This window comes from Syngnathus acus, chromosome 14 (genome assembly GCF_901709675.1).
Source record: "Syngnathus acus chromosome 14, fSynAcu1.2, whole genome shotgun sequence".
Lineage (NCBI taxonomy): Eukaryota > Metazoa > Chordata > Actinopteri > Syngnathiformes > Syngnathidae > Syngnathus > Syngnathus acus.
Window position 1 is genome coordinate 8,266,087 of NC_051099.1, and position 23,899 is coordinate 8,289,985.

Below are 23,899 nucleotides of genomic sequence, written 5' to 3' on the forward strand. Positions count from 1 at the left end.
GGATGAGGTGATGTACATCTGCTGGATTTGTAGCCTTCGGGGGACGTTGAGTAAATGCTCCTCATATCCCGGCGCATCACCGTCCTGACTGATTGCTGATGACTTTTTTAGGGCACAAGGATGTTAAGTTGTTTATGTATTCAAATAAATAAATAACAAAAGGCCAGATATTTGCTACTCCCCCGATTGTGTTGGCACAACTGTCTCTCTTTTTGTTCCGACTTCCTGAGCTGGGATGATTTGTTGTGGTCATCAGCAAAGTTTGCGATAAGAACAGGGCAGCTGTTTTTTTTTTTGCTTGTGCATGTGTGTGTGTATGCATCAGTGTGTGTTTTCTGCTTGTGACAGATATGGGACAGCCTTGACTCCAGTTGAGAAAGTGACACACCCCTACAGGCTATCGTGTTAAAAAACAAATCTTCAGCAAACTTCAATGTACTCCTGTCATATGAAATCTCTCAACTACTCTAATGTGTTTAGTGCGACTGGATCGTCACATACCTGAAATCAAATGCATACATCGTCTATTGACTTAAAAAAGAAAAAAAAAAAAGGACTTTATTGCTTTTTAAACCTGCTGGCTTTGTTTGCACGCTGCATATCAATTCTTTGCACGAGATCCCCAAATTGAAATGCAGCCATCTGTTATATGCGGCAACTCACAAGGTGTCTTCATCTTTCCTCTCCACTCATACATTATTCTGTTTCTTTCTGCCTTTGCTGTGTTGTCGTACCAGAAAAACACAGTTGGGTTGGGCTGGGCTGGGCTGGGAGCGCTGAAGCAGTATTCCTGTACTGGACCACCCACCTTCCTTCATGCACATCAACAAACACGCACACACTCATAGTCAGTCACACATGAACGTGCTTGGGTAAGGAATTCCTGCATAGGGTTTATAAATTAATTGGGTTGTACATCTTTCACCCATAACCATCTGTTTTTCAACACATGGCTATTTAGCATTTTATGTTGGGAAGTCACTGCGGTATTCTTTTAATTAATAAGCACTGTTGCCCCCCCCCCCCCCTTCTTAAAAAAAATCCCTCTCTTTAAAGGTGCATAAAATGATTTGTTAGCCCGGTGCACATGAGCAGGTTTAAAGGTGGAAAGGGTAGAAAACGGCACTCGGTCTGTCTAGTGTACATGATTCACAGTTGCGCAATGGAATGGACAGAGACACAACAACAAAGCAAGGACATCAGGAGAATGCAGACAAAGGACAAAAGAACATCCACCCAGAATAGTTGACAGGAAGTTGCATGGAAAAAAATATACTCCACCACCACCTCAGCAGGTTATTTTGTTTATGTAAAAAAGGTTTAGTTTTTTTGTCAAATTTTACAATACAATTATACAATAAATTATACATTACTATATAGTATTTCTAATATTTAAATACTCTTCCATGGCCTATTGTGGACAAAAACAAAACTTGAGAATGGGATCCAAAAATCTATTTTAAGCTTGACCTCTGAAGGCAACAACACCTTATGTCTCTTCTCACCTTTTTTGAGGGTGTTATCTTAATTTTACTTGCCACCATTTTCCCTCTTACAGCCAATTACTGCTGTAGCTCTTTCAGATCCTTTTTGAACCATGATTACACGATTAGTTCTAAAAGCCTAAGAATATAGCTTTAGGTTTGAAACTATATATTTTTTCTCTTAAGAGACACGATGTAATATACACAACAACAACTTTGACTGATTGTCAATACAAGCAAGCAAGCTAATGGATACACCTGGCATTAATTGTACAAATGCACCGTCTGGTAAATGCAGCGTCTGGGTAGGTTGTCAACATGTTTTTAAAGCAGCGTCAACTTACTGTATATGATTTATGATGATCATCGCAAGAGCTTTCAAGCTTGCATCAACATGTAAAGTTGAGACCTCACGGAACATCAATAATGCTTATTCAGGGAATATTAATTCAGGAGACGATACGGAGGAAACTGTACCCCAATCCCCAGCACATGCATGGTGACGCTTATTTGTCATGGTTTTGCCCACCAATTTAGCCAATTAAAAGGCAACTGAGGCTGCCAATGGGCTCTCTTGAATAATTGACCACAGGACAATCAGACAAGCATTCTTGCATGCTCCCCACAGTCTGAAATTACCACCCGGCAGCAACCTACACATCAGTGCTTCCTGGAGTGGGGCTCAATAGATTGGAACGCAACCCCCCACCTCACGGCTCATGTGCCTCGGTTTGTACACACAGCGAGCACCTCATTAAGCACCCCTTTCTCATATTTATTTCCTCAAATAAAAGGAATTTGAGAAAGTGCGCTACTGTACACACTTGTGTTCTTTCACCATAGCAAATAACAACCGATAAATTAAATCACATTCTGATGACAATCGCACTGGCATGAGCATCGTTTTCAAAACATAGACTGCTATCACTACAATGCCCCCACCCCACACCCTTTTTAATTCACCATAGCTGATGACCAAGAAATTACATTATATCAGTCCCTCACTTCTCATTTATTAAAACATGAAATCGTATGTACATCATCAATCAAAATAGGAGGTAGGTGACAGAGTGTGATCCTCGCAAAGTGAGGGTAATCTCTTGAAATTGCTCCAGTGCTGACGAAAATATGACCTTAGATCTCAACTATCCCATACATTTATGGTTCCGTTAGAATACAAAACTATAAATCAAAATTATATTAATTCATGATGTATTTTTATGGTGCCACCGGTTCAATGTCATTGTATTTAGATATAGCAGTTTGATGGCTTTCATTTATCAGATTCACAAGTGTTACATTAGCATATTGTAATTTGGCATTGTGATTGCTGCAACACAACACTTAATACATACCAAAGCGCTGTTCGGCTAATACTGAAAACAGCATGTCAGAAGCTATTAAATAGAAGTGGAAATACTTCTTCACAGGAGCCAAATGATTTTTTGGGGACAAACATCCATGTAGCCACTCTGCAGAATTATCTTTGCAAATTATATTTAGGGTAACAGCTTTGACAGAATTGGGAAGATTTCAAGCATGTAACTGAGCAGCACATTCAGCGATGCTTCTCTAGACGCACCGGTGTGGCTGTTAAGTTGACAATTCTTGAAGACTAGATTTCTTTGAGTGCACCAAATAAAGTGCAGAACTGTTTGTAGAACAGAGGCACACAATTGTAAATGCTCATAAATAGAATTCTGCTGAACTGAATATGTCACAGCTTAGAAAAAGTACTATTTTTTGCTGGTAATGTTAATTAAGATGGGTCCTTATATTCAAATACTGACGCGGCATGTCTTTAAGAATATTTCCCAAGAGTGTGATGTGACATGCGGGTAGCGAGATCTGCCGAGGACGCATTTGAAAGCTATTTTACCAACAAATCCCTACACATTAGCATCAAGACAAACAAATGTATGTGATATATTCCTTAAGAAACAAGAATAATTGAAGCCTTTCCAGATGGACTCAATACATATTCATATTCTGTTTACCGCTACAATTACACAAAAGTGCTTGTACTTGCTCAGACTCTAAAATGAAACCGATAACTCCTTCACACTCCTAAGAGGATTTTTTTTTTTTTTAAAGATAGTTCGTTGGATATAGTGGCATTTATCTATGGTAGGACACTCGTTGTAGGGCTTTAGAGATGTAGCGTGTGAATTATTAATGCTCAATTTCCCACTTGCTCCTCTCAACTCCCTTTCCCCCTTGCTCTTTTTGCATTCTTCTTGCACTCTGGGTATCTCTTCCTTATATATTGTCGTGCTAATTCTGCGAGGCTGTACATCTCTCGTGCCTACAGTTACTGCTATAAGGGAACAACTCTATAGGCTTCCACCTAAACAATGTATTGTTTACTTGAATGTGTAATATGTCTTGTCACCGTGGGATAGTAGGAAACACAATTTCGATCTCTTTGTATGTCTTGACGTGAAGAAATTGACAATAAAGCTGACTTTGACTTTGACTTTGAATGATCACGCTTACAGTACACTTGATATCCACTTGTCATATTCTGGTTGAAAACAGTCAATACTGGGCTGGACAACTTAGCACCTTTGTTGTGCAAAAAATAAATAATAATTGGTGGTTTTATTGCCCACTGAAACTGAGACTAAATCCATGTTCACCCAGTCATTACCAGACTGCAAATGAGTTACGATTCCTACCAGTGGCTGATTAAAATAATAATATACCTTCACATATGAGTGATTTTTTTGGTGTCCTCTTTTGTATTTTAGTGTTACGGGATGACTTCCGACAGAACCCGCAGGATGTGGTGGTGGCTGTTGGGGAGACGGCCACCCTGGAATGTCAACCACCACGTGGGCATCCTGAGCCCACCACCTACTGGAAGAAAGACAAGGCTCGTCTTGATCTTAAAGATGAAAGGATCACAGTGAGTTGCTTGTGTGTTAACAATGAAATGTTAAAAAAAATTTAAATGGAAATTCAAATTGTCAAACAGTATCTATAGTTTCTATGCTTTTTTCTTCAGGTTCGTGGAGGAAAACTGACTATCTCCAACACTCAAAAGACTGATGTAGGGATTTATGTGTGTGTGGCCGTCAACATGGTCGGCGAGCGAGAGAGTGAAAAGGCTCAACTCTCCGTGTTTGGTAAGAACTCTGGGATATAAAGTTTTCAAAAGCAATAAAGCATGACTTTCTAAGGTATATACTGCTCACCATCCCATTCAGTATTTATCACCGTCTTACAAGTAAATTTAGCCTCCCTTTATATGTGCACATCCAGAGAGACCGGTGTTTGTGCAGCGGCCTGTGAACCAGGTGGTCTTAGTGGATGAGAGTGTGGAGTTCAGGTGTCAGGTCCACGGTGACCCACCTCCAACTCTGCGCTGGAAAAAGGAAGACGTGGATATTCCCCGGGGCAGGTGAAGCAAATGCGTGTGTGTGTGTTGCGCTCGTTTAATGAAGGCTTGTGTGCACATCAACGTGGTAAAAGTGATGACGTGGAGGTGCTGAAGCGAAGCTAATGAGTCCCTCAAGAAGCAATTTGACATGTTACTCGTGGACTTTCATCAGTGCGGCAGAAATCATTTATTAGCCACAGAGAATCTCATTATTTGCTCTGTGAACGGCTGTGCTCACAGCGGAGCATTTGATTGCTTCAAACTCTCCAAACAGCACTGTTCTTTTGATGTTGCACATAAGGCTCATTTTGGTCCGGTCAGACCCGACGTTATATTGGCCCTTGTTTCATCTGAAGTAATCCGATACCCGGCCCACAAGGATTTGTTTCTATATGAAGCGAACGTTGTCTCACTAATACAGCCAGCCAGATCTTTACTGCTCAAAGTTTGGAAGCCATTTGTCGAGGTGTGCAATGTTTCAACCGCAGTATCCACATTATAAAATACTTGAATTGCCATTTTCTGGCACTAGTTTGCCACTTCAACAACTTGCACTCATGTCACTTCTCCACATTTGTTGTGGTCGTCAACAAAGGATGTTGCAATCCATCACTGATCTAATCAATCCTAGACACAGACTATGATCAGCAGCAGGGGCAGTCTGGTCGTTGTCAATTTTTTTTGTGTGCCCTTTGACTGAAGAAACATGTCCTGTTTCTCGTCCAGCCTTCCACTTTTTTTATTCTTTTCCCGAACCTGTCGTCCTCATGGGAAGTGTGTATCTGGGTCAGAGATGTTCTGTGAATCCGGTCCTCGCCCAACTCTGGAATGACCCCACCCCCACATTGATGCCCCCCCCACCCCTTGCACGCTCCTTCACATCTGACTTTTCTCACCCCTTGTGCCATTTCTCTGCCTGACTTGTCTTCTATGTGGAAATCAACATGGCTGACTGCACAATTTCACAAGATGTCTCATGTCAAAGAGACCCCAGAGAGGTGGAGCTGACTCCTTTGCCCCTCCACTCATTCGGAGTCTAGCCCCTCTTATCAGAACCGGCTGAGATGTCCCTCTGAAGCAATTGTGCCCTTAAAGTAGAGAATTCTGCACTGGTGGCTGCACAATATGAATTTATAGAATTCAGTTTGTCAGAGTGAGCCACTCCTTTTCTCGCAGACACTCTGTCCGTCTGACTCTTATGTCCTTACGGCTTGCACTCTCCCTCCGTCATTGCAAACTGCACATCACAGTGGGTGCTTGATCGTTATAAATATTGAAAGAGTGGCACAGTCAGGGTTCCATCTGAAAGCCCCTTTAATTTTGCCTTTGTGATGGTGTAATTGCTTTGCTCATTTTGTTTCTGCAGTAGTATGTGCACGTCGGGGAGTCTTAATCTGTTCAGAAAGTGAGGTGCCTTCAAACAATCATAAATGACAAAACCTTTGGAAATAAGTTTTGGGTCACTGTGTTTGGAGAAGAAAAATAAGACTATTCCCATTTGAGATTGTGAAACTTTATCTGGTTTCACTATATCAACCAACATTTTTTCCACCATATCATTTATGTTGAAATGGAATCATTTAATTCGTTTTTTATTCCATGCAAATTGAAAACCGACTTTCTATCAGTTTTTGTCACACCCCTATGCACACTACTTACTGTGGATGTCAATTTATTTTTTTAAAAATTGAGGTTTCAGTGTTACCACTTTGTCACCAGGTATGACATCAGATATGAAAAAGAGGATCTTTTGCTGAGGATAAAGAAAGCCAGCGTGAGTGATCAGGGGACCTTCACCTGCCTAGCAGAGAACCGCGTGGGCAAAGTGGAGGCCTCCGCTTACCTGACTATCAGAGGTGCGCTCTCATCAATCCTATCTTTTATTGTCACTCCCAACTCACAGAACAATCACTCCTTTATTGCACATTTTACCAGTGTTATTGCCCCCCCGCTGAAAGGTTGGGCCTGGCCTGGCTTCAAGCTTTCTTTTCACAGACAGAACAAAGCACTTGACAGCTTTACATTTCAGACCACCACTAGGCAGTTTTAAGTGGGAGGTTTTCATTAAGCCCACTCTCTCCATATTTTTATTCACTAACTGCGTTTTTTTCGGGATATTTTTTGTATTCATTGACATTGATTTGTTTGTTTTTGACTATATTGAAAGGGAATGACGAACCTATCTAACCCAATTTCAATTTATTTCATTTCTACATGCAGATTTGTTATTGTTTGCGTGAATGTGAATTAAGGGTAAGGGTCTTTAAGGGTGCCAAGCCAGTGATAAGCAATTGTGACCCGAATTATGCTTACCATTAGGAATTAGTTCATGGCATTGGTTCTTTTCCTTCTACATACCGTGGCAATTGAGAGCCATCTGTCCTCCAAACACCATGGATGGAAACCCAACACCATCTCATGAATTTCTGATTTTCATTATTTTGCTTTCTTTCCCTCTACTCCTCTGCTTTCGTTCGCTCTGTGTTGTGACTTAATCTCACCCACACTATTGTTGTCACCAGTTCGCCCTGTTGGTAAGTAACAGCTGATCCCATTGTGCATGTGTTTTTGTTTTTCTTTTGGGGTTTCACCCATTGAGCACTGCTGTGAGATTCCATATACTCATTCATCAAAATGATATTTTACTGGCACATCTCTCAATCACTGACTTTCCCTGTTCTGAGCCACTCCATGGATGTAGTGTCACTTTAGGATTGTATTTTGACTTTGAGGCGTTATGGGCACCCTTATATATGTGATGTTCAGTTTACCGGTAGTTTGAGAAATACCCCTTGTGCATGACCGCAAATAAGCTACTGTATTGCATGCTACTGTAATATTCAGAGGCGCCCCAGTTTGTGGTGCGACCCCGTGACCAGATTGTGGCTCAAGGACGAACGGCGACCTTTCCCTGTGAGACCAGAGGCAAACCTCAACCGACTGTGTTCTGGCAACGAGATGGCAGCCAGGTGAGATTTTGGCGAGATGTTTTCTATAGTGTGCAGACAGCTCATGGTGAGAGATATATTTGGTGTCATGCTAGGAAAGACATCAATATTGCAACAGCTGTATTAAAAAAATAGAAAAAATGAAACGGTAAACTGATCAGACCAGGGTGACATTGTGGGTGGGTTTTTGTGGCTCCCACAGATAATAAAGCGGTCATTCATCATCAGTTGATGCTGTTCTGACCAGCCGGCTCACATTAGAGTCATTAATGAAAGCAGGCTAATGTCCTTTCCTGCCAGCATGTCTGCTTGGGGTGCAGAAACAGACAAAGCTGATGCCTCAACTCTTATAAGTGCAGTAGAAACACTGCGGGGGGACATTGAGGTCTGTCAGAAGCTTCTTTGCAACTTGATGGTGCATCATTTTGGGGGAATATAAAGTCTTGAGAATCCTTTTTCAACAAGACATCTCATAAAAGCAAAAGACATTGTCAATGTGGATGCCAACATGGATTTGTGTCATACTAGTCCTGGTCGTATTGGGAATATTTGTTTTTTCATTTGACAATATGCCCGTGCAGATTTCACAGATCCATAGAAAGAAACGATGTACCGTCATTTGGGTGTTTTACTTTCCAATTTCACCCCCCGTAGGATCTTCTGTTTCCCAGCCAGCCAACACAGGGTGACAGTCGTGTATCTGTGTCTATGAATGGAGAGTTGACCATTTCATCAGTGCAGCGTTCAGATGCGGGCTATTATATCTGCCAAGCCCTCACGGTAGCAGGCAGCATCTTGGCCAAAGCCCAGTTGGAGGTGGCAGACGGTGAGTAAGGAGACCAAAGCGTGCACACCCACTTCATCCGACACATCAAAGTTCATCAACACAAGAAACAGAACAAAATGTTGGCATTTTGCATTCCCCCAAACAATGCAATGTCTGTTTTAAACAATTGATTTTTTGTATGATTTCTTTCGGCGCTTAGTATGTCTTGTTTTACCAAAATCTACTGACAACACAACACAGACAACAGCATAGAACAAAGTTATGTTAGTTTGGCTGTATAAGCAATGTCATGTAGTAAAATGCATTATAGTTAATGACTTTTAATAATTTAGGATTCTTTTTTTTCATATTGCGGCAAATTGAGCCTTAAAATCGCATAAAACGCATAAACGGATCAACTTGAAGCCTTGTTTAGATAATTGATGACAGTATTTAAGGCCGCCCATATTTTCATTTGCAAGCCTCCATTTTCATGCCGCAAATGCCAAGCAGTCACCAACAATTATTATTTTTACAACCTCTCGCTGTGATAAATGTAAGTGGTCCAAGAGCACATAAAATGAAACTCTCCTTGATGGAACAGACACATTTTCGACAAATCTTTAATGTCAGCAGTAATTGCTAAGCTGTTTCCTTATCAGTGCGGTTGATGCCCTTATCCACTTTTGTGTCTTTTAATGCATATAAAGAAAGAGGCTGAATGAAACATGCAGGATGGATCGTTGCTAATGTACTTCTGTCAGGTTGGGGTGAGAGTTTTAACAAATCTGACGAATCAATTTCACCCAACATAGAAAGAAAGAAACACATCTCCAGCGTAGTCGGCGTGCTTGTAATTATACGACTACTTGCATTAGCTTTGCGTACGTTCACAGACTTAAAGGTTGAGAAGTTCTGTGCCACAAATGCTCTGGATATCTCTTGACTTGCTGTGCTGAAAACATACTCATTTTATGCAATAGTTTAAAATTATTGCAGGTTAGGAGCCATTCCTATCAACCACCATTCGGTTGTAACATTAACGTACACAATCTAAAATTAAAACAGCCAACGACAAGTACTGCAATTGTCACTCTGTATTTGCAAAGTGTTTCAATTTATTCATAATTAATTCCCCACACTGTTCATTCCAAATGCGGAATTAAGCAGTACCACATGTATTGATTAGAATGTCCGCTTGAACAGAGGAGTTAATCAATTGTTGGCGTATGTGATGGGTCAGTGAAGCATTTAATCTGAAATCGTTAATTATGATATGCTTTCATACTTACTGTGTAAAACGGTGTCAAACGATAATGATGGAGCCTTACCGAGGTGTGCATGAATATCTGTGTTGCTTTTAATTTGGTTCTCACGAGTATTCTGAGCTTGATTTAAAAAAAAAAGCAAAGGGACCTGTTGTAAACACTTGTGAATATGGAGACAAACCTGATAAGAGTTGAAAGCAATAGTGAGAAAATTGGAAGCCGGGGAGTTGTTACAAGGCCTGGAGAGAGCCAACACTCCAGAAATTACTGTTGCAGAGTGCACACGCTGTTTTCTGGATGATATAACATACTTTAAAAAGCTTTTAAAGCGATGCATTGTTGTCCTCCTTGGCATGCTAATTTAAGAGTTTAATTTGTTGTGGTGGAACGGAGAAAGAAAAGCCATGGTTGGTTGAGGGGAAGTCATTGTAGGCTTCAACCGACTGGATGTGTTGAAAGGCGTTATAAAGAAGGTACGGTAATTAGCGCCACAGGTTAAGCATCATTAATCCTCACCTAGTAATTAAAACTGAAAGGTGTGATGCAGTGCCATGAGCTCACTGCTCGACTCTGGAAAAGGCTCAAAACAGTCGCTTCCTTTTCCAGCAAATCCATCAGATTGAGTTTTAACATATTGGGACTCCAATTATTTCAATCACTAATTAGCACCTTTTTATGAGCTCTTGTTTTTTTCTTGCAATATTTTGCCATTGGAGAGAGTAGCAAGTCGACAATTGATGTTGAGACGGTGCCATCAAAATTAAAGTTTCAATGACGATAACGCCTCGTCCGTCATGATTATCCTCAGCCCTGAAGGACCGCCCACCGCCAATCATCCGTCAAGGCCCCTACAACCAAACACAGGCATTAGGGAGTGTGACGATACTCAGGTGTCAGGCTTCAGGGGAGCCACAACCCACGATTACCTGGCGAAAGAACGGCATCAGTCTTCTTGGCAAAGACACGCGGTTTTCGCTGCTGGAACACGGCAGCCTTCAAATACAGAGTGCCAAGGTGAGTTCATTCACCCTCATTATTTTTACAGTATTTACATTTCTACACTAACTGAGTAAACTCTGAGTCACACCTTTAAACGTTAAAATAGCTCAGTTGTCCGTGTCAGAGGAAATCATTAAAAATATCATTGTTGTTGTATTTGTGGGCTAAAAACATTCCACATCGTGCTGAGAGCTCTATCTAATAACTTGACTCTGATGAAGTGATATTTACATTTGAACTGAATTTACACTACGCAGCATCTCTGAATTGTTTCTGAATTATTCTTGAATTCCCTCTTAATTGCCTCCAAAGTGATGCAATTGAATCAAACCATAGATTCATTGTCCAGTTTGTATCGCTCATGTGACATCATAAAGCCACTTAAAGTTGACAATATCGAAATGATATTTTATTTTCTAATTAAAACGTTATTTAACAGAGCATTAGCATTATCTTTTTTTCGCAATTTCAACTGTGATCTGTATCAGTGTCTGTGAAAATCTAATCGCATTGTCTCTATAGGGGATGAAAGATTTATTGACACAAACAAAGAGTTCCTAATGAATCTCTTTATCACAAACAAAGTAGCTCGCAGCTTAATCAAGTCGATCTATTGCGCATACAAGCATAAGTTGTTAAAGACTGCCGTTTGGTGGGAACCGTGACGTACCAACCTGATTCAAGGACTCAAGGACAAGAACTGTTAAAGGCATTCTTACGGGGCTGATATAATGGAGGGACTTAAATATGCAGGGTCCTGTCTCTGTGTCAAAGTGCTCCGCTTATGTCGCTCACCTCCTCGAGAGAGTGAGAGAACCCAACTGCCTGCGGTCCCAAAGGCTTTGCCAATATGAGCAAGATGATCATATCACTGCTTCAGTATTTCCCGTGTCAGCACTCCTGATGATAATGTTGATGGTTCTGGGAATGGAGGACGACTATTATTGGAGAAAATCAATTAAGGAAATTAATGTCAGCTTTTACTGTGCTCTTCTTTTTTTTTCATTGGGTGGCTTTAAGGTTTTCTCTCATCCACTCTCAAGCTTGTCTCGAGCCAAATGCAGGCCAGTGAAGGTTAATGCATTTTTACTGTACTACTAGCCGCAAACCTCCTTCCGACTGATGCAAGAGCTTGTAGCAACCAACTGGGATCACAGTTGCAAAGACGATTCGATTCACGCTCGCACACCTACGGAACATGTCTGCAAGCTATGCTTTTTGCAGTTTGGATGCGCAAAGAACGCTGAGACATCTGCGATTAGAAAAATAGAGTACCAAAAGCTTAAAAAATATTTGCACGCCAATCCCAGCATCTTATACTATGTAAATTAAAATTTACATTCAAGCAAGAAAATGTAAACACTGTTTGATAATCATCACTTTGTTTTTCTTCTTAGCTCTCTGATTCTGGTTTGTACACGTGTGTGGCAACCAGCTCCAGTGGAGAAACATCATGGAGTGCTTACTTGGATATCACAGGTATGCAACAGAAAACGTTCAAACTGTTGCTATGTAACTTTGCTTCATTTGCATTTTGGGGCTTGTATTATTATTATTTTTTCTTCTTCTTTGTCAGATTCCACTGACCCCATTGACTTCCTGTCCACCAACCTGACAGCCCTACCGGGGCCGCCCTCCAAGCCAGAGGTCACTGATGTCACCAAAAGCAGCATCTCGTTGTCATGGGAACCGGGGCCAGAGGCTGGCTCCCCGGTGTCCTCCTATGTCATTGAGGCCTTTGGGTACGTCTGTGACCCATGGCCGTCAGCCATGTTTAGTGACCCCAAAAAAAAGCAGATGGGAGGGGGGGTTGTTTAAAGCAGACCTAATAGATAGTCCAAGTAGCGAAGATTTAACTGTTAAACAATAGTCCCATTTATTTGTTTTACCTACCTTTTGGTGTGCACTTCAATTTTCTGTCTGGTAGATACAAAAAAAGTATTCTCTCCAGTTCATGTGAATTAATCTTGCTTTCCCAACAGCCAGTCAGTAAGTAACAGCTGGCAGACAGTGGCAGACCATGTGAAGACCACCGAGTTCACCGTCAGTGACCTACGACCGAATACTGTTTACCTGTTCATTATCAGGGCAGTCAGTGTTCAGGGGCTGGGAGATCCGAGCCCCATGTCTGAGCCTGTGCGGACACAAGGTACCAAAAAAAAAAAAAATCTCAAGGATAGTCCTTAGAAATAAGACACACATGCTCTTCTTGCTATTGCAGACATTAGTCCAACTGCGCAGGGAGTGGATCATCGTCACGTACAGAAAGAGTTAGGGGACGTGGTGGTCAGCATGCATAACCCCGTAGTTCTCAGCTCCACTTCAGTGCAAGTCACATGGACTGTAAGGACACAGCGTTAAAATACTGTTCCCATCTACATGACGAGAAGCTAACTTATCTCTTCTTTCAGGTGGACAACCCATCCCGATTTATTCAAGGCTACCGTGTTCTGTACCGGCAGACATCGGGGCTGCCTTCCCCAGGACCATGGCAGATCCAGGACTTAAAAGTCTCCTCGCAGAGGGACATGACTCTTTTGGGCCTGAAGAAAGGAATTGTCTATGAGATTAAAGTGCGACCGTACTTTAATGAGTTTCAAGGCGCGGACAGTGAGTCCATGACTGCGCGGACTATGGAAGAAGGTAAATAATTGTGCACATCGCTCACATCTAGCGCTTATTATGTTCAGGATTGATAATGATTTGATGTTGAAAAATGATAGCTGACAATCCTTGGGCAAAAATCCAATCCTAACTTTTTCCTCATGTAAAAAGATCAGTATACATGATAACTAAGCTGGCGCTAAACTGGCTATTAGGAAAAATACCCTGGAAGGTTTTTTTTCAGTCGCATTTGATTTGATAAAATAGTATGTCCGACCGTTAATGCTGGATCAAATCAAAAGTGATGTTATTTCCAGTGAACAAATCTGAGAGCAGATCTACAGACTGGCTTTCTGGTGGGTGTGACGATAGGGAGTGTATCTCCAAATGTATTTGCAACCTGGCCAGGTGCTGCATCAGCCGAAGCGGGCAGGGGTCCAGCTCGCACTGAGAGCTTGTCAAGATAAGGCCATTAATGTGAACGAAATCTCCAACTTGCAGAATTTATGTTTCATGGCAACACATAAGAGGGTCTATCTGGGATTTTGAACACGCACGTCTGCAAAAAAAAAAAGAAAAGAACCTTACCTCACTGGAGCCCAATTAAAATGGCCACACGGGATTACTGAAGGATTTTTCCAACTGAGGTAGCAATTTTACTTCCTCTGGATCCTGGAAAAGGTATTAAGGAACAGAAAAAAATGTCCATTAATCTAGAGCCAGAAATGGATTGCACAGCAGAATCTTTTCAGAAAAACACTTATTATCTGCCTGTGGCAGATATTCACAGCATTTGTTGAACCTTGTGGGGGGGCTTTGAGGGCTAACAGAGAAAGCACATGGTCAGGTGTTCAACTGTTAAATCACAGTTTAAATTTAAATATGTCACGTGGCTAATGTTGGCAGCAAAGAAGGAAGACAATGTGATACTTTTCCCCATTACCATCACAAATGTGAGGGTGGGGGCGTAATTCACATCTCAAGTAGCTTGCGCGATGGGCTCATTAGCAGAGCAAGTTATGTTTACCAGATTGCATCCTGCAAAGAAGCAAATTAAGCAGCTTTCGCACATTTTGTTCTTGTGGCTACGATTTGGTGGTACGCATCATTTAGATCAGTTGTGTATTTATTTGCAGGCACTCCATATTATTAAGGAGCATATTTGTTTGGATTTAGTGATATCGTCCTGATTCAATGTTTGAATATTAGTATTTATTATGATTAACTATTCATTCATTGGCAGACAGACTCAGATATTCTATGTGTGGAGAATTCAAAACAAATCTACAATTTCAACCATTTAGAGATAATGAGCATTGGTGACATTCTCCCTCCCCCTTTTGTCAACTGCAAACGTCAAGTCACAGTGAGCATTTTGCCGTGCAGCCAGGTGGCGGACAATACAATCACAGCACGGCCCACCTCCTTTGCACATCTCTGCAATGTTGTACATATCAGAGCGTTGCCTAAAGATAGCATTATTATTTTCTATCTTTTTAATTGGGTTTTTGCTCATCAAAAGAGTCGAATGGAAAGTATGGGCCCCAAGCAGTTTAATGGTCCATTCTGAGAAGATAATGTGTTAAATTGCATAGATTATAGTGTTGGAACCCAGCTGGCCACAATCTCATTATATCTCATGTGGGTCAACAGTCCAGGTAGCAACATGTCGAAATTAATTTGAATTTTCCTTGCAAAGCATTACATGTCTCAAAAGATAAAGCACAATGACCATTTCTATTTATTTAATTTTCTTTTTGACCCGTCAGCACCCGGTGCACCCCCTCAGCAAGTGACAGTGTTGACTGTAGGAAGCAATAATAGCACCTCCATCAGCGTGTCATGGGACCCTCCACCCTCTGAGCAGCAGAATGGAATCATCCAGGAATACAAGGTAGAGTCGGTGTGATTGCACAAAAACGTCCCGATACATTTGAATATATATTGTAACCTTCAAATGGAATCTCTCAACCTCTTTGTCTTTGTCAGATCTGGTGTTTGACAAATGAAACCCAGTTTCATGTCAATAAGTCTGTGGATGCAACCATCCGTTCAGTGGTTGTCGGGGGTCTGCAGGCTGGAGTGCAGTACCGCGTGGAGGTTGCTGCAAGCACCAGCGCAGGGGTGGGGGTCAAGAGTGCGCCCCAGCTCATCACCTTGGGTAATCCACTCGTACACACACGCGTACACACAAACTCAAGTTGGGATAAAATGACCAAATAATGGGGAGACCAAGGTGTCCATCATGGTTTGGGGTCTGAGAAAATGATTTATCAATTTAGCACCCTGCAGAAAGAAGATTGCTCTTTACACTGTGGACATCTGCTGAAAAATCAATAGTGGTTCATTACATGTAGTGTTTGGTAACACTGCCAAGTACTGTTAGCCGTATCAATAATCCACTTCAATATATGGGCTGCAGTCACTAACAAAGTAGAATGATTTTTTTTTTTTTTTTTTTTTTTTTTTTTTTTTGCTGGAGCTTATCAGCCTATCACTCCTTATAAGATAGCAAAAGGATGCTCAGACTCTATAAGCCCAGAGTCAATATTGGAGCCCAGGACAGATGCTCCTCATCTATGACTCTTGACTGATAAATAATAACAGCCTTAACAGACAGGGGAAGGGAAACACAAGCCTGTGGGCTGCGGTTTAATGACGTGTGTGCGCGCGCGTGTGTGTGTGCACGTGCGCGCGCGCGCGTGTGTGTGTGTGTGTGTGTGCGTGCGTGCGTGTGTGTGTCAGTGTCAGGATTGGGGGTTCCTGCTGGAGACTGTGAATCTAATTTCACAGCACAGTAGCTGCAACATAAAATCAAACTCTGTCAGAGCTGCTCTGTCAATCTCGTGTCTTTTAGGCTCAACTTGATAAGTGCTCTGCTGAATTGATTAACTCTGCCTGTATATTGAATGCACTGATGCTGTTTATTTGTATTTAGTTATTTTATTTATTGTTTTCCAAGCCTCCAAGTTAGTTTTTTTTTTTTTGTTACATGTAATATTTTTGTCCAGTGACTCTACTGACATGCTCCACTTCCCATGGAAACGTTTTATTTGTATGTCTTCATTTTTACGTATTTTTCCATTGGGGGTCCCCAGGTGCAGAACAGAGGGATGTAATGACGGGATCGGAGGGCAACAATAGCATCTCAGATGTGGTGAAACAACCGGCCTTCATCGCGGGGTTGGGCGGAGCCTGCTGGATTGTTCTCATGGGCTTCAGTGCCTGGCTTTACTGGAGGAGAAAAAAGAGGAAAGGACTCAGCAACTATGCAGGTAAAAAAAAAAAATCAATTTACATGGATCCGCATCGATACGGAATCTCAAAGCTCATTTGGTCTCTCGCCCCAATGAGACTTGATGTCATCACAGATTTGACTCCATTTGAGCTGGCTAAAAGGCAGAACGATATGAATATATTCAACACTGGTGGAAATAGGCTGTATTTACTTTTACCCACTGTGCATTGGTGTGCATCAAATGTGCCACGCTCTATCAGTGGCGTGCTTCAGCACTGTCATACATTCATGCGAGATAAGTCATTTAACATCACCCCCCATTATCAGACCTTTGACAGCGTTGTTTGCACATTAACATGAAGCGCATCTAGGTTTAAAGATGAAATGTATATTTTTAGCCATTTGGTGAGCATGGCCATTATCATAATTTGTATTCCAGCAGTGACTTGGTTTCCAGGTTTAAGAGGGATTTACATAATTGAGTGATGCATCTGATCCCTTTTCTCAATCTCAATTAAATATATTATTGTACAACAATAAATAAATCAATGAATAAATAAAACGAAAAAATCTGACTTAAATGGTTTGCTTCATCGAAATGAAATGTCATACTCTGCACGGCGTAAACATGATTAATCCTGACAATACACAGACAGGCTGAAATTCCTCAATAGCTGTTCTGATTTGTGTATGAGTGGAATCTGTTTTGCCCTTTTTGATATGCATTACTCTTTTTTTATCATTGCAGTTCAATCTTTCACTTTTACCCGAGCAGGTATGCATTTACACTGTTATTTATATATTGCAATTTAGCTTTATACCAAAATGGCAGCAATATGTATGTATTCTTGTATGTGAATATCAAATTGACTTGTGTGTTTTTTTTCCCCTCTTTACTTTTAAGTCACATTCCAAAGAGACAGAGGTCTGATCAGAAATGGAAGGTGAGTTGTTTTTACTTTCTAGAATGACCTTCACTCTGTCTACCTTCTCAATAAGTACTTATTTTAATGCCTCAACACAAGTCATTTCCTGAATCCAGAATTAGAATTTGCCAATCTTTCCTTCTCAGACTTCTCAGTGTAATTTTCACTGATGTACTGTACACTCTATCATCAATCACCCCTTTCCTTATGAATGCTGCTAATTAATGAAGGCAGGCTGCCGTATTTCTTCATTGCTAATATAAGGGCGAGCGAAGAGGTCATGAGACGACGGGAGAGGTGATGAATGTGCTATTTAAAAAAATGTCAACCTATTTGACTTTGTGCTCCTTCATAAAAGTTTGAAAGAACAGAGTTCGAAACTCTCTGATTTATGGTTGAGGTAGCCATGAGCCAGAAATTTCCCTAACAATACATTCGTACAAAAAAAAAAAAGCTCTGGCAACTTTAGTTGGCTGCAAGAAAACATGCTCATGACAATAAAAGGGTCTTAATCTGAATCTCAATCTTAATTAGAAATATGTGCTTGCTAAAAAAAATCTTAAATTAGGCCTCATTATGAGTGTTTCAATTTACCCAAAAGTAGGCCAATCATTTGAGCGGAAAAGGAAATAGATAAGAAAGCACAATTAATGCGACGCCAGCTAAACAATCAGATAATTCCATAGCCATGATGGACTAAAATAAACATCCTGACAGATTAACAAACACACAAACACACGCACACGTTGTTACGGTAACATTGGCACGTGCTTCATGATGTATGCAAATGTGTATTTTACAATGGAAATTATTGATACAATTGTTAAACACCTTTGAGCTATCACCAAGTCAGCTGTAAACAATTCCCTTGGTTCTCGGCAAATCAGGCCCAGTGGAAAATTCCCTGCGTGTACGAGCGCATTAAGTCAACATGCGACCAGGACACGTGAACCATGCATATGTTTTGTCATTTTTACAGCATGCAAGTTTTTTTTCCTCCCTGATTTGCTGCTCACGACTTTTATTTTCTCAAGTCAATGCTTGTATACATTACCACTGTATTTCACAGCAACAAAGTCAGCGCCACATTTCCGAAACCCCCCGATGGTCCTTTTCTGTCTCTGTTGCCATGGAGACAATGCAGCCATGTAGTTGCTCTGCCAGAGGCGGTCCATGATTCTCAATTTAAAATGTAAATTTTTGTTGTGCTAAGGCTATAAAGCGGATTAAGTGTGTATTCAGGCCTGCCTGGTTTCTCCTGGGAGAGTTTTGGCTTGTGGAGTTGAAGGGGAGGCAAAAGTCTGATATATAGACCTGCCATGTTATGCCCCGCATGTTTTCTGCACTCTTGTTTGTGCTTCAGGCTTTTTTGATGGGCTAAAATATATTCACTTTGGGTTCATTTTATTTTTACCACAGTAGGAAAAACATTATTAAAGTGCATGCTGATATTTATTTTATTATATAAGCCTCTAATCTTCTAAGGTCTTCCTTTCTCTGTGAATATCCGTCCCTCAGTCGTCCAGGGCTGTTGAAAGCGGGTGACCCTGGTCTACCCTGGCTGGCGGACTCGTGGCCCTCCACAAGCCTTCCAGCAAACGGAGGATTGGGAAGTCCGAAAGGCAGCAGTAACTTTGGCCGAGGAGGTAAACATGGCTGGCTGATGGGAGTTCTAGCGCGCGTTGCCCGGTCCGACAGTTTTGATGTTCGTCATTTGTTATTCACAGTGACAAGGCCTGACATTAAAACAAACACGCAGAGAAATTAAAAGTGCCTTTGAGGGCTACACTTTGCTAATGTGATTTGACAAGCCTGATATTTGGGATTCAATTTGTGTTATTACATTGACTTTTTGCCCCCGATTTCTCTCCTGCTCTGCTTTTGTGAGACGAGTTTGAGACTTTAATAAGGCTTTACATGCATCCTGCGTTTGCATGTTCGTCAAGCTCAGGAGAGGTCTGGTCAGCTGCAGGGCTGAGCATCATCATGTGAGCACTCCACCGGGCTTCCTCAGCATGATGCATGTTAATTATGGTTGCAGACCATCACTTCCATTCAGATCAAGTCTATTTGCGAGCTGTTTTTGTTTAACAAATGGGGAGAGCAAGAGCAGCGGGGAGCGTTAATGACCTTAAAGATTTTTAAAATCATGTCATCTAATCTGTGGATGATCCCTGTAACGCCTGGCTTCTTTGTCGTAGATGTCTTACCATCCGCAGCGGTGGAGAAGACAGGCACCATGCTGTCGGATGGGGCCATCTACAGCAGTATTGACTTCATGGGGAAAGCTGCTTACAGCAGCCCGGTGCAAGACAGCCAGCCCACCCCCTATGCCACCACCCAGATACTGCAGTCCAACAGCTTCCACGAGTTGGCTGTAGACAGACCAGATCCACGCTGGAAGGCTTCTCTGCAGGCCCAGCAGGAAATAGCCAACCTGGGCTACTCGCTAACTGATAGACGCCCGGCCACCGGTACAATTTTGTGCTTTTGTTTTGCATGAGTGCTTGACAGAATTGCCCAGGAAGAAAATAGTGTGTGACGGTTATTTTTTTAGAAGTACAATTCCTGCAAGGGAGTTGGCAAACGGAGCCACAGAAAGTGCAAAATGGAAAAGAGTGTATTTATTTACATATTCACTGCAAATGAACCCTTAGGATAATGCTCTTAATTAGTCTGCCATCTTCATCAGAGTTCTACCCTGGGAGCTTATCTAGCCCAGAAATGTCAGACAATCATGACGCATTTCTTTGGGTTAACTTGATTGGCAATGCGTTATGAGTTATGTATAGGCTACTGTGTTCTCATAGTTAGTAGTATCATGGAGGCATTTCTGTGCGCGCCTTTGACGATTCACAATAAGCTTTGTGCTCAGCTAAATGTCACGACGACCAGAGATAAAGCAGAAGAAGCTTTACGGAAGAGGGTCGCCTCAGGTTTTGATGCCTATTTAAGAAATATCATAACATTTTGAAATCATCGTATGCCTTCAGCACACCAAAAGGTGGTTGATGAATACAAAAGGTTGGATGGAAAAATATAGACTAAAAGCCAATTCTTGGTGCATAGAAACGGGTTAACTGTCATCTGCTAGCATGGCACCAAACAAAAACACTTAAATCTTCTTACCCACCCTCAGGTGCAAAGGTAGGGAAGAAAAAGAAGGTGAAAGGTGGAACAAAGACCCCTAAATCCAACGGGACATGTTGGGCGAACATGCCTCTGCCTCCACCACCCATGCACCCTCTGCCTGGAACTGAGGTTGACCTTGACCATTACCCTCAGGAAAGCCACAGAGGAGGGTAAGATGTGTTCACATCTCATCAGTTGACTCACATGCAAACATGAAACAACAAGCACACTTCTAAGCTCACATAGAAACAGAGGTCAGATCTCCACCACCACCACCTGTGTCCCCGTCATTCCAACATTGATATTTTATGTTTGTTTGTTCCAGCGTTCATGTTGTGTGGTATTCTAACTCTCTACCTACCAGATACGACAACAACAGTTGGGCCCCGCCTCTCTCGCTCCCTTCTTACCGTCACCAAAGTTTGGAGAATGATGTTGAGGAAGAAAGGGGACCTACTCCACCTCTAAGAGGAAGAGCCTCCTCACCGGCGACGGCAGCATCTTACAACCAGCCTTCATCGTCGTCTCTCAGCTCAGCCCACCATGAGGAAATGCAGTCGATTTTGCAAGCCCATTTGGATGAGCTAACCAGAGCTTACCAGTATGAAGTTGCCAAGCAAGCCTGGTAAACAGCATGACCGGATTTAATTTCAATTTGATAGAAGGGAAAAAGTGCATACGTCTTGGACAGATGAGCATAAAACCTATCAGACGGTGGCTGTACACCTCCAGCCAATGTCGGAATCTTCCATCCATAATGCTTCTAATGGAACCTTGTAAAACAACATAATGGACATGCATGCAACGGAATACGTGGGTTTAGAAAAGCTCTCTGGTCTAACGTCAGTAAATAGAGTTGATAATTAGGCATGCATTGCCTTGATGGCGGGCGGAGAACTGTCATGCAGAACAGCTGTAGAAGAGATAAAAGCCGTGTTGGTGACAGCCTTTGACCACCCAGATACCCTTTATCCACTCCATTTAGAACCCCACTGTTTGCATACCACCCACCAGCACTAAGCATGTAATCAGTTAAGTGTCTGCAGACTTTTTGGATGTGCATCCTGGTCTTTTTGTTGCTTTATATGTAGTAATTCTTGTGTTGGGTTTCTTATAAGTCCTTTTTATCTATTAGGAACATGAAGAGCAATTCAAATATGTCCAACACTACCATTCCTCCGATGGACTTTATGTCTTCAACGCTGGGCTCAGATTTGGGAGACACCCGCCTCTCCGAGGATGAAGAGGAAGACAGATACGCTATGGTGTCAAAGAATTTGTGCAGCTTTGATTACACTCCTGGACAAACTATGGATAACCTTGAGGTCTCAGGTACGTTGACACTGTGAAGGCAAACCAACAACTTAGGTTGCACGTCTAACAACCTCATTTGGATTCAGTGCCGACATGGGATTTGTTTTGTTTGGGTAGACGTGTCTGTGTGTGTGCTGATTATGTCAGGGTCACATTAACTGGGTTGATTCAGTGTGTTAGTGTATTCGGCAGTCACATTGACAGCTTGTCACGTGGGGGATTTTGTTGTGGTGGGGTGCAGGCAGCAGGCAAGGGACATGAGCACAGGTAGTCCGTTTTTCCGTGATTGGCCACCCGTCTGTCATCAGTCCGTTGTTATATTAAGACAAACCAAAACTGCGTCTGTCATCGTTATCTTAACCGTGCTTCTATCATCGGAACATTTAGAGTTTGACACGGCTTTTTTAGGATTATTACCCAGCCTGTTAATCTGTCATTGTTGTTTTAACCGTGATTCTGTCATTGCTAAATCACATTTTGTCTCCATAATTTTAGGAATAGTCAGATATTGCTCATCTTTTTCTTGAAATAAAACCTACAATCATCTTCTAAAGTATCCACATTCAAATGAGGTTCCTTTCTGTCACTGTACAGTAAATATTTGTTAAAGTTCAATCTTGACGGGTTTCTAGAATTCCTTTGAAGTTATTTAAGAACATCAAAACCATATATATAAGTGCAGCGCTCTGCTGAAAAGTTTGATATTTTAAAGTTATAAATAAGATTCCTTTCTGCACAGAGAGACAAGACAACGTCTCCCACAGGGATTAAAATACACCATTTTTGATGCACTTGTTTGATAGGGTAGCAGGAGGACTCGTAGTGCATCTTAAATATTTGTTTTTATCGTTTAATATGCTATTGTTGGACAAAATACAGATCAGTGGGACTAAAAATAATCACATATATTAGCAATGCAAACAGTAATTATTGTTTGCTCGGCTGTCAAATTTGGTGCGAACAAAGCCACGATTGATGCGACAATTTTCATTTTTATACTTGAGCAACACTGACCTTGTTTTCAGTCAACGTCTAATCTTTCTTATTCAGAAAGACAAATATTCCTTTTTATTTGTAGGTAAAGGCACACAGTTGTGTCGTTCAGACAGCCCCGGTACAGCAGATTGTGGTCCGCAGAACACACACAGCCTTGGTCACAAGAGGGTACAACTAACCGGCCTCAAATCACAATCAAACAAGGTTGGGACACTGCCCAGACGAAAAGACACTCATCAAGAAGGTAAGCTAAGTCTTCCTAAATTTCAGATGCATTAGACTGGAACATTAACATGTCCCCGTTGTTTGCCAAATGTGTCTATCCGCTCAGCAACCCATGCACCTCAAGTGAAGGGCCTTCACAGTACCAGTTCCCGCATGAACAGCTCATGGGCCAGTGCGGCCTCGGAGCCTCCAGAGGAGTGCATGGTGACCGTTTCCACGCTAGAGCGGCAGCACATGGGTTCCTGGGGCGACACCTCAGCATCCAACAGGGCCACGCTGAGTCGAGCTTCCCACAAGAGACCTGCCGCAGAAGCGTCCCAAAACGGGCATCTTCTCTCAAACAGCAAAGAGAAAAGGGATCACTGTGAGTGTCAACTATAGTATGTTGTGTGTTTGTGGTGCTGCGGCTACCGTCGTATGTTGGAGTTGTCATATATGACTACCTTATATATGCATGCTGCCTATGTACGCTATATGGGCTGATGACTAACAGGTATGCACATAAAATTGCAGCAGACAAGATTTTTTTTCCATTTCAGCTTTTGCAAGTTTAATGGCCAGTTATTCCACTTTACCACATTGTGTGATAATACTGCACCCCAACCGCTTTTGAAGAT

The 23,899-nt window shown here is 41.8% G+C and overlaps 1 protein-coding gene across 2 annotated transcripts in view; it reads left to right on the forward strand.

Moving 5' to 3' along the window:
- LOC119133637 (roundabout homolog 2-like) overlaps nt 1–23,899 on the forward strand; it is a 48,666-nt gene that overhangs the window by 23,370 nt on the left and 1,397 nt on the right. Inside the window, exons 3-27 of one of the 2 annotated variants that reach the window (XM_037269653.1) lie at nt 4,235–4,392; nt 4,492–4,612; nt 4,749–4,887; nt 6,586–6,722; nt 7,389–7,400; nt 7,711–7,835; nt 8,469–8,640; nt 10,657–10,862; nt 12,245–12,326; nt 12,424–12,589; nt 12,830–12,996; nt 13,069–13,190; nt 13,259–13,490; nt 15,221–15,345; nt 15,441–15,612; nt 16,550–16,726; nt 17,438–17,464; nt 17,594–17,633; nt 19,134–19,261; nt 19,817–20,089; nt 20,755–20,917; nt 21,112–21,372; nt 21,883–22,079; nt 23,140–23,301; nt 23,389–23,646. In XM_037269653.1, coding sequence (XP_037125548.1) covers nt 4,235–4,392; nt 4,492–4,612; nt 4,749–4,887; nt 6,586–6,722; nt 7,389–7,400; nt 7,711–7,835; nt 8,469–8,640; nt 10,657–10,862; nt 12,245–12,326; nt 12,424–12,589; nt 12,830–12,996; nt 13,069–13,190; nt 13,259–13,490; nt 15,221–15,345; nt 15,441–15,612; nt 16,550–16,726; nt 17,438–17,464; nt 17,594–17,633; nt 19,134–19,261; nt 19,817–20,089; nt 20,755–20,917; nt 21,112–21,372; nt 21,883–22,079; nt 23,140–23,301; nt 23,389–23,646 — 3,822 coding nt within the window. The remainder of the gene's footprint in view (nt 1–4,234; nt 4,393–4,491; nt 4,613–4,748; nt 4,888–6,585; nt 6,723–7,388; nt 7,401–7,710; nt 7,836–8,468; nt 8,641–10,656; nt 10,863–12,244; nt 12,327–12,423; nt 12,590–12,829; nt 12,997–13,068; nt 13,191–13,258; nt 13,491–15,220; nt 15,346–15,440; nt 15,613–16,549; nt 16,727–17,437; nt 17,465–17,593; nt 17,634–19,133; nt 19,262–19,816; nt 20,090–20,754; nt 20,918–21,111; nt 21,373–21,882; nt 22,080–23,139; nt 23,302–23,388; nt 23,647–23,899) is intronic. The other variant, XM_037269656.1, reaches the window with a different exon arrangement.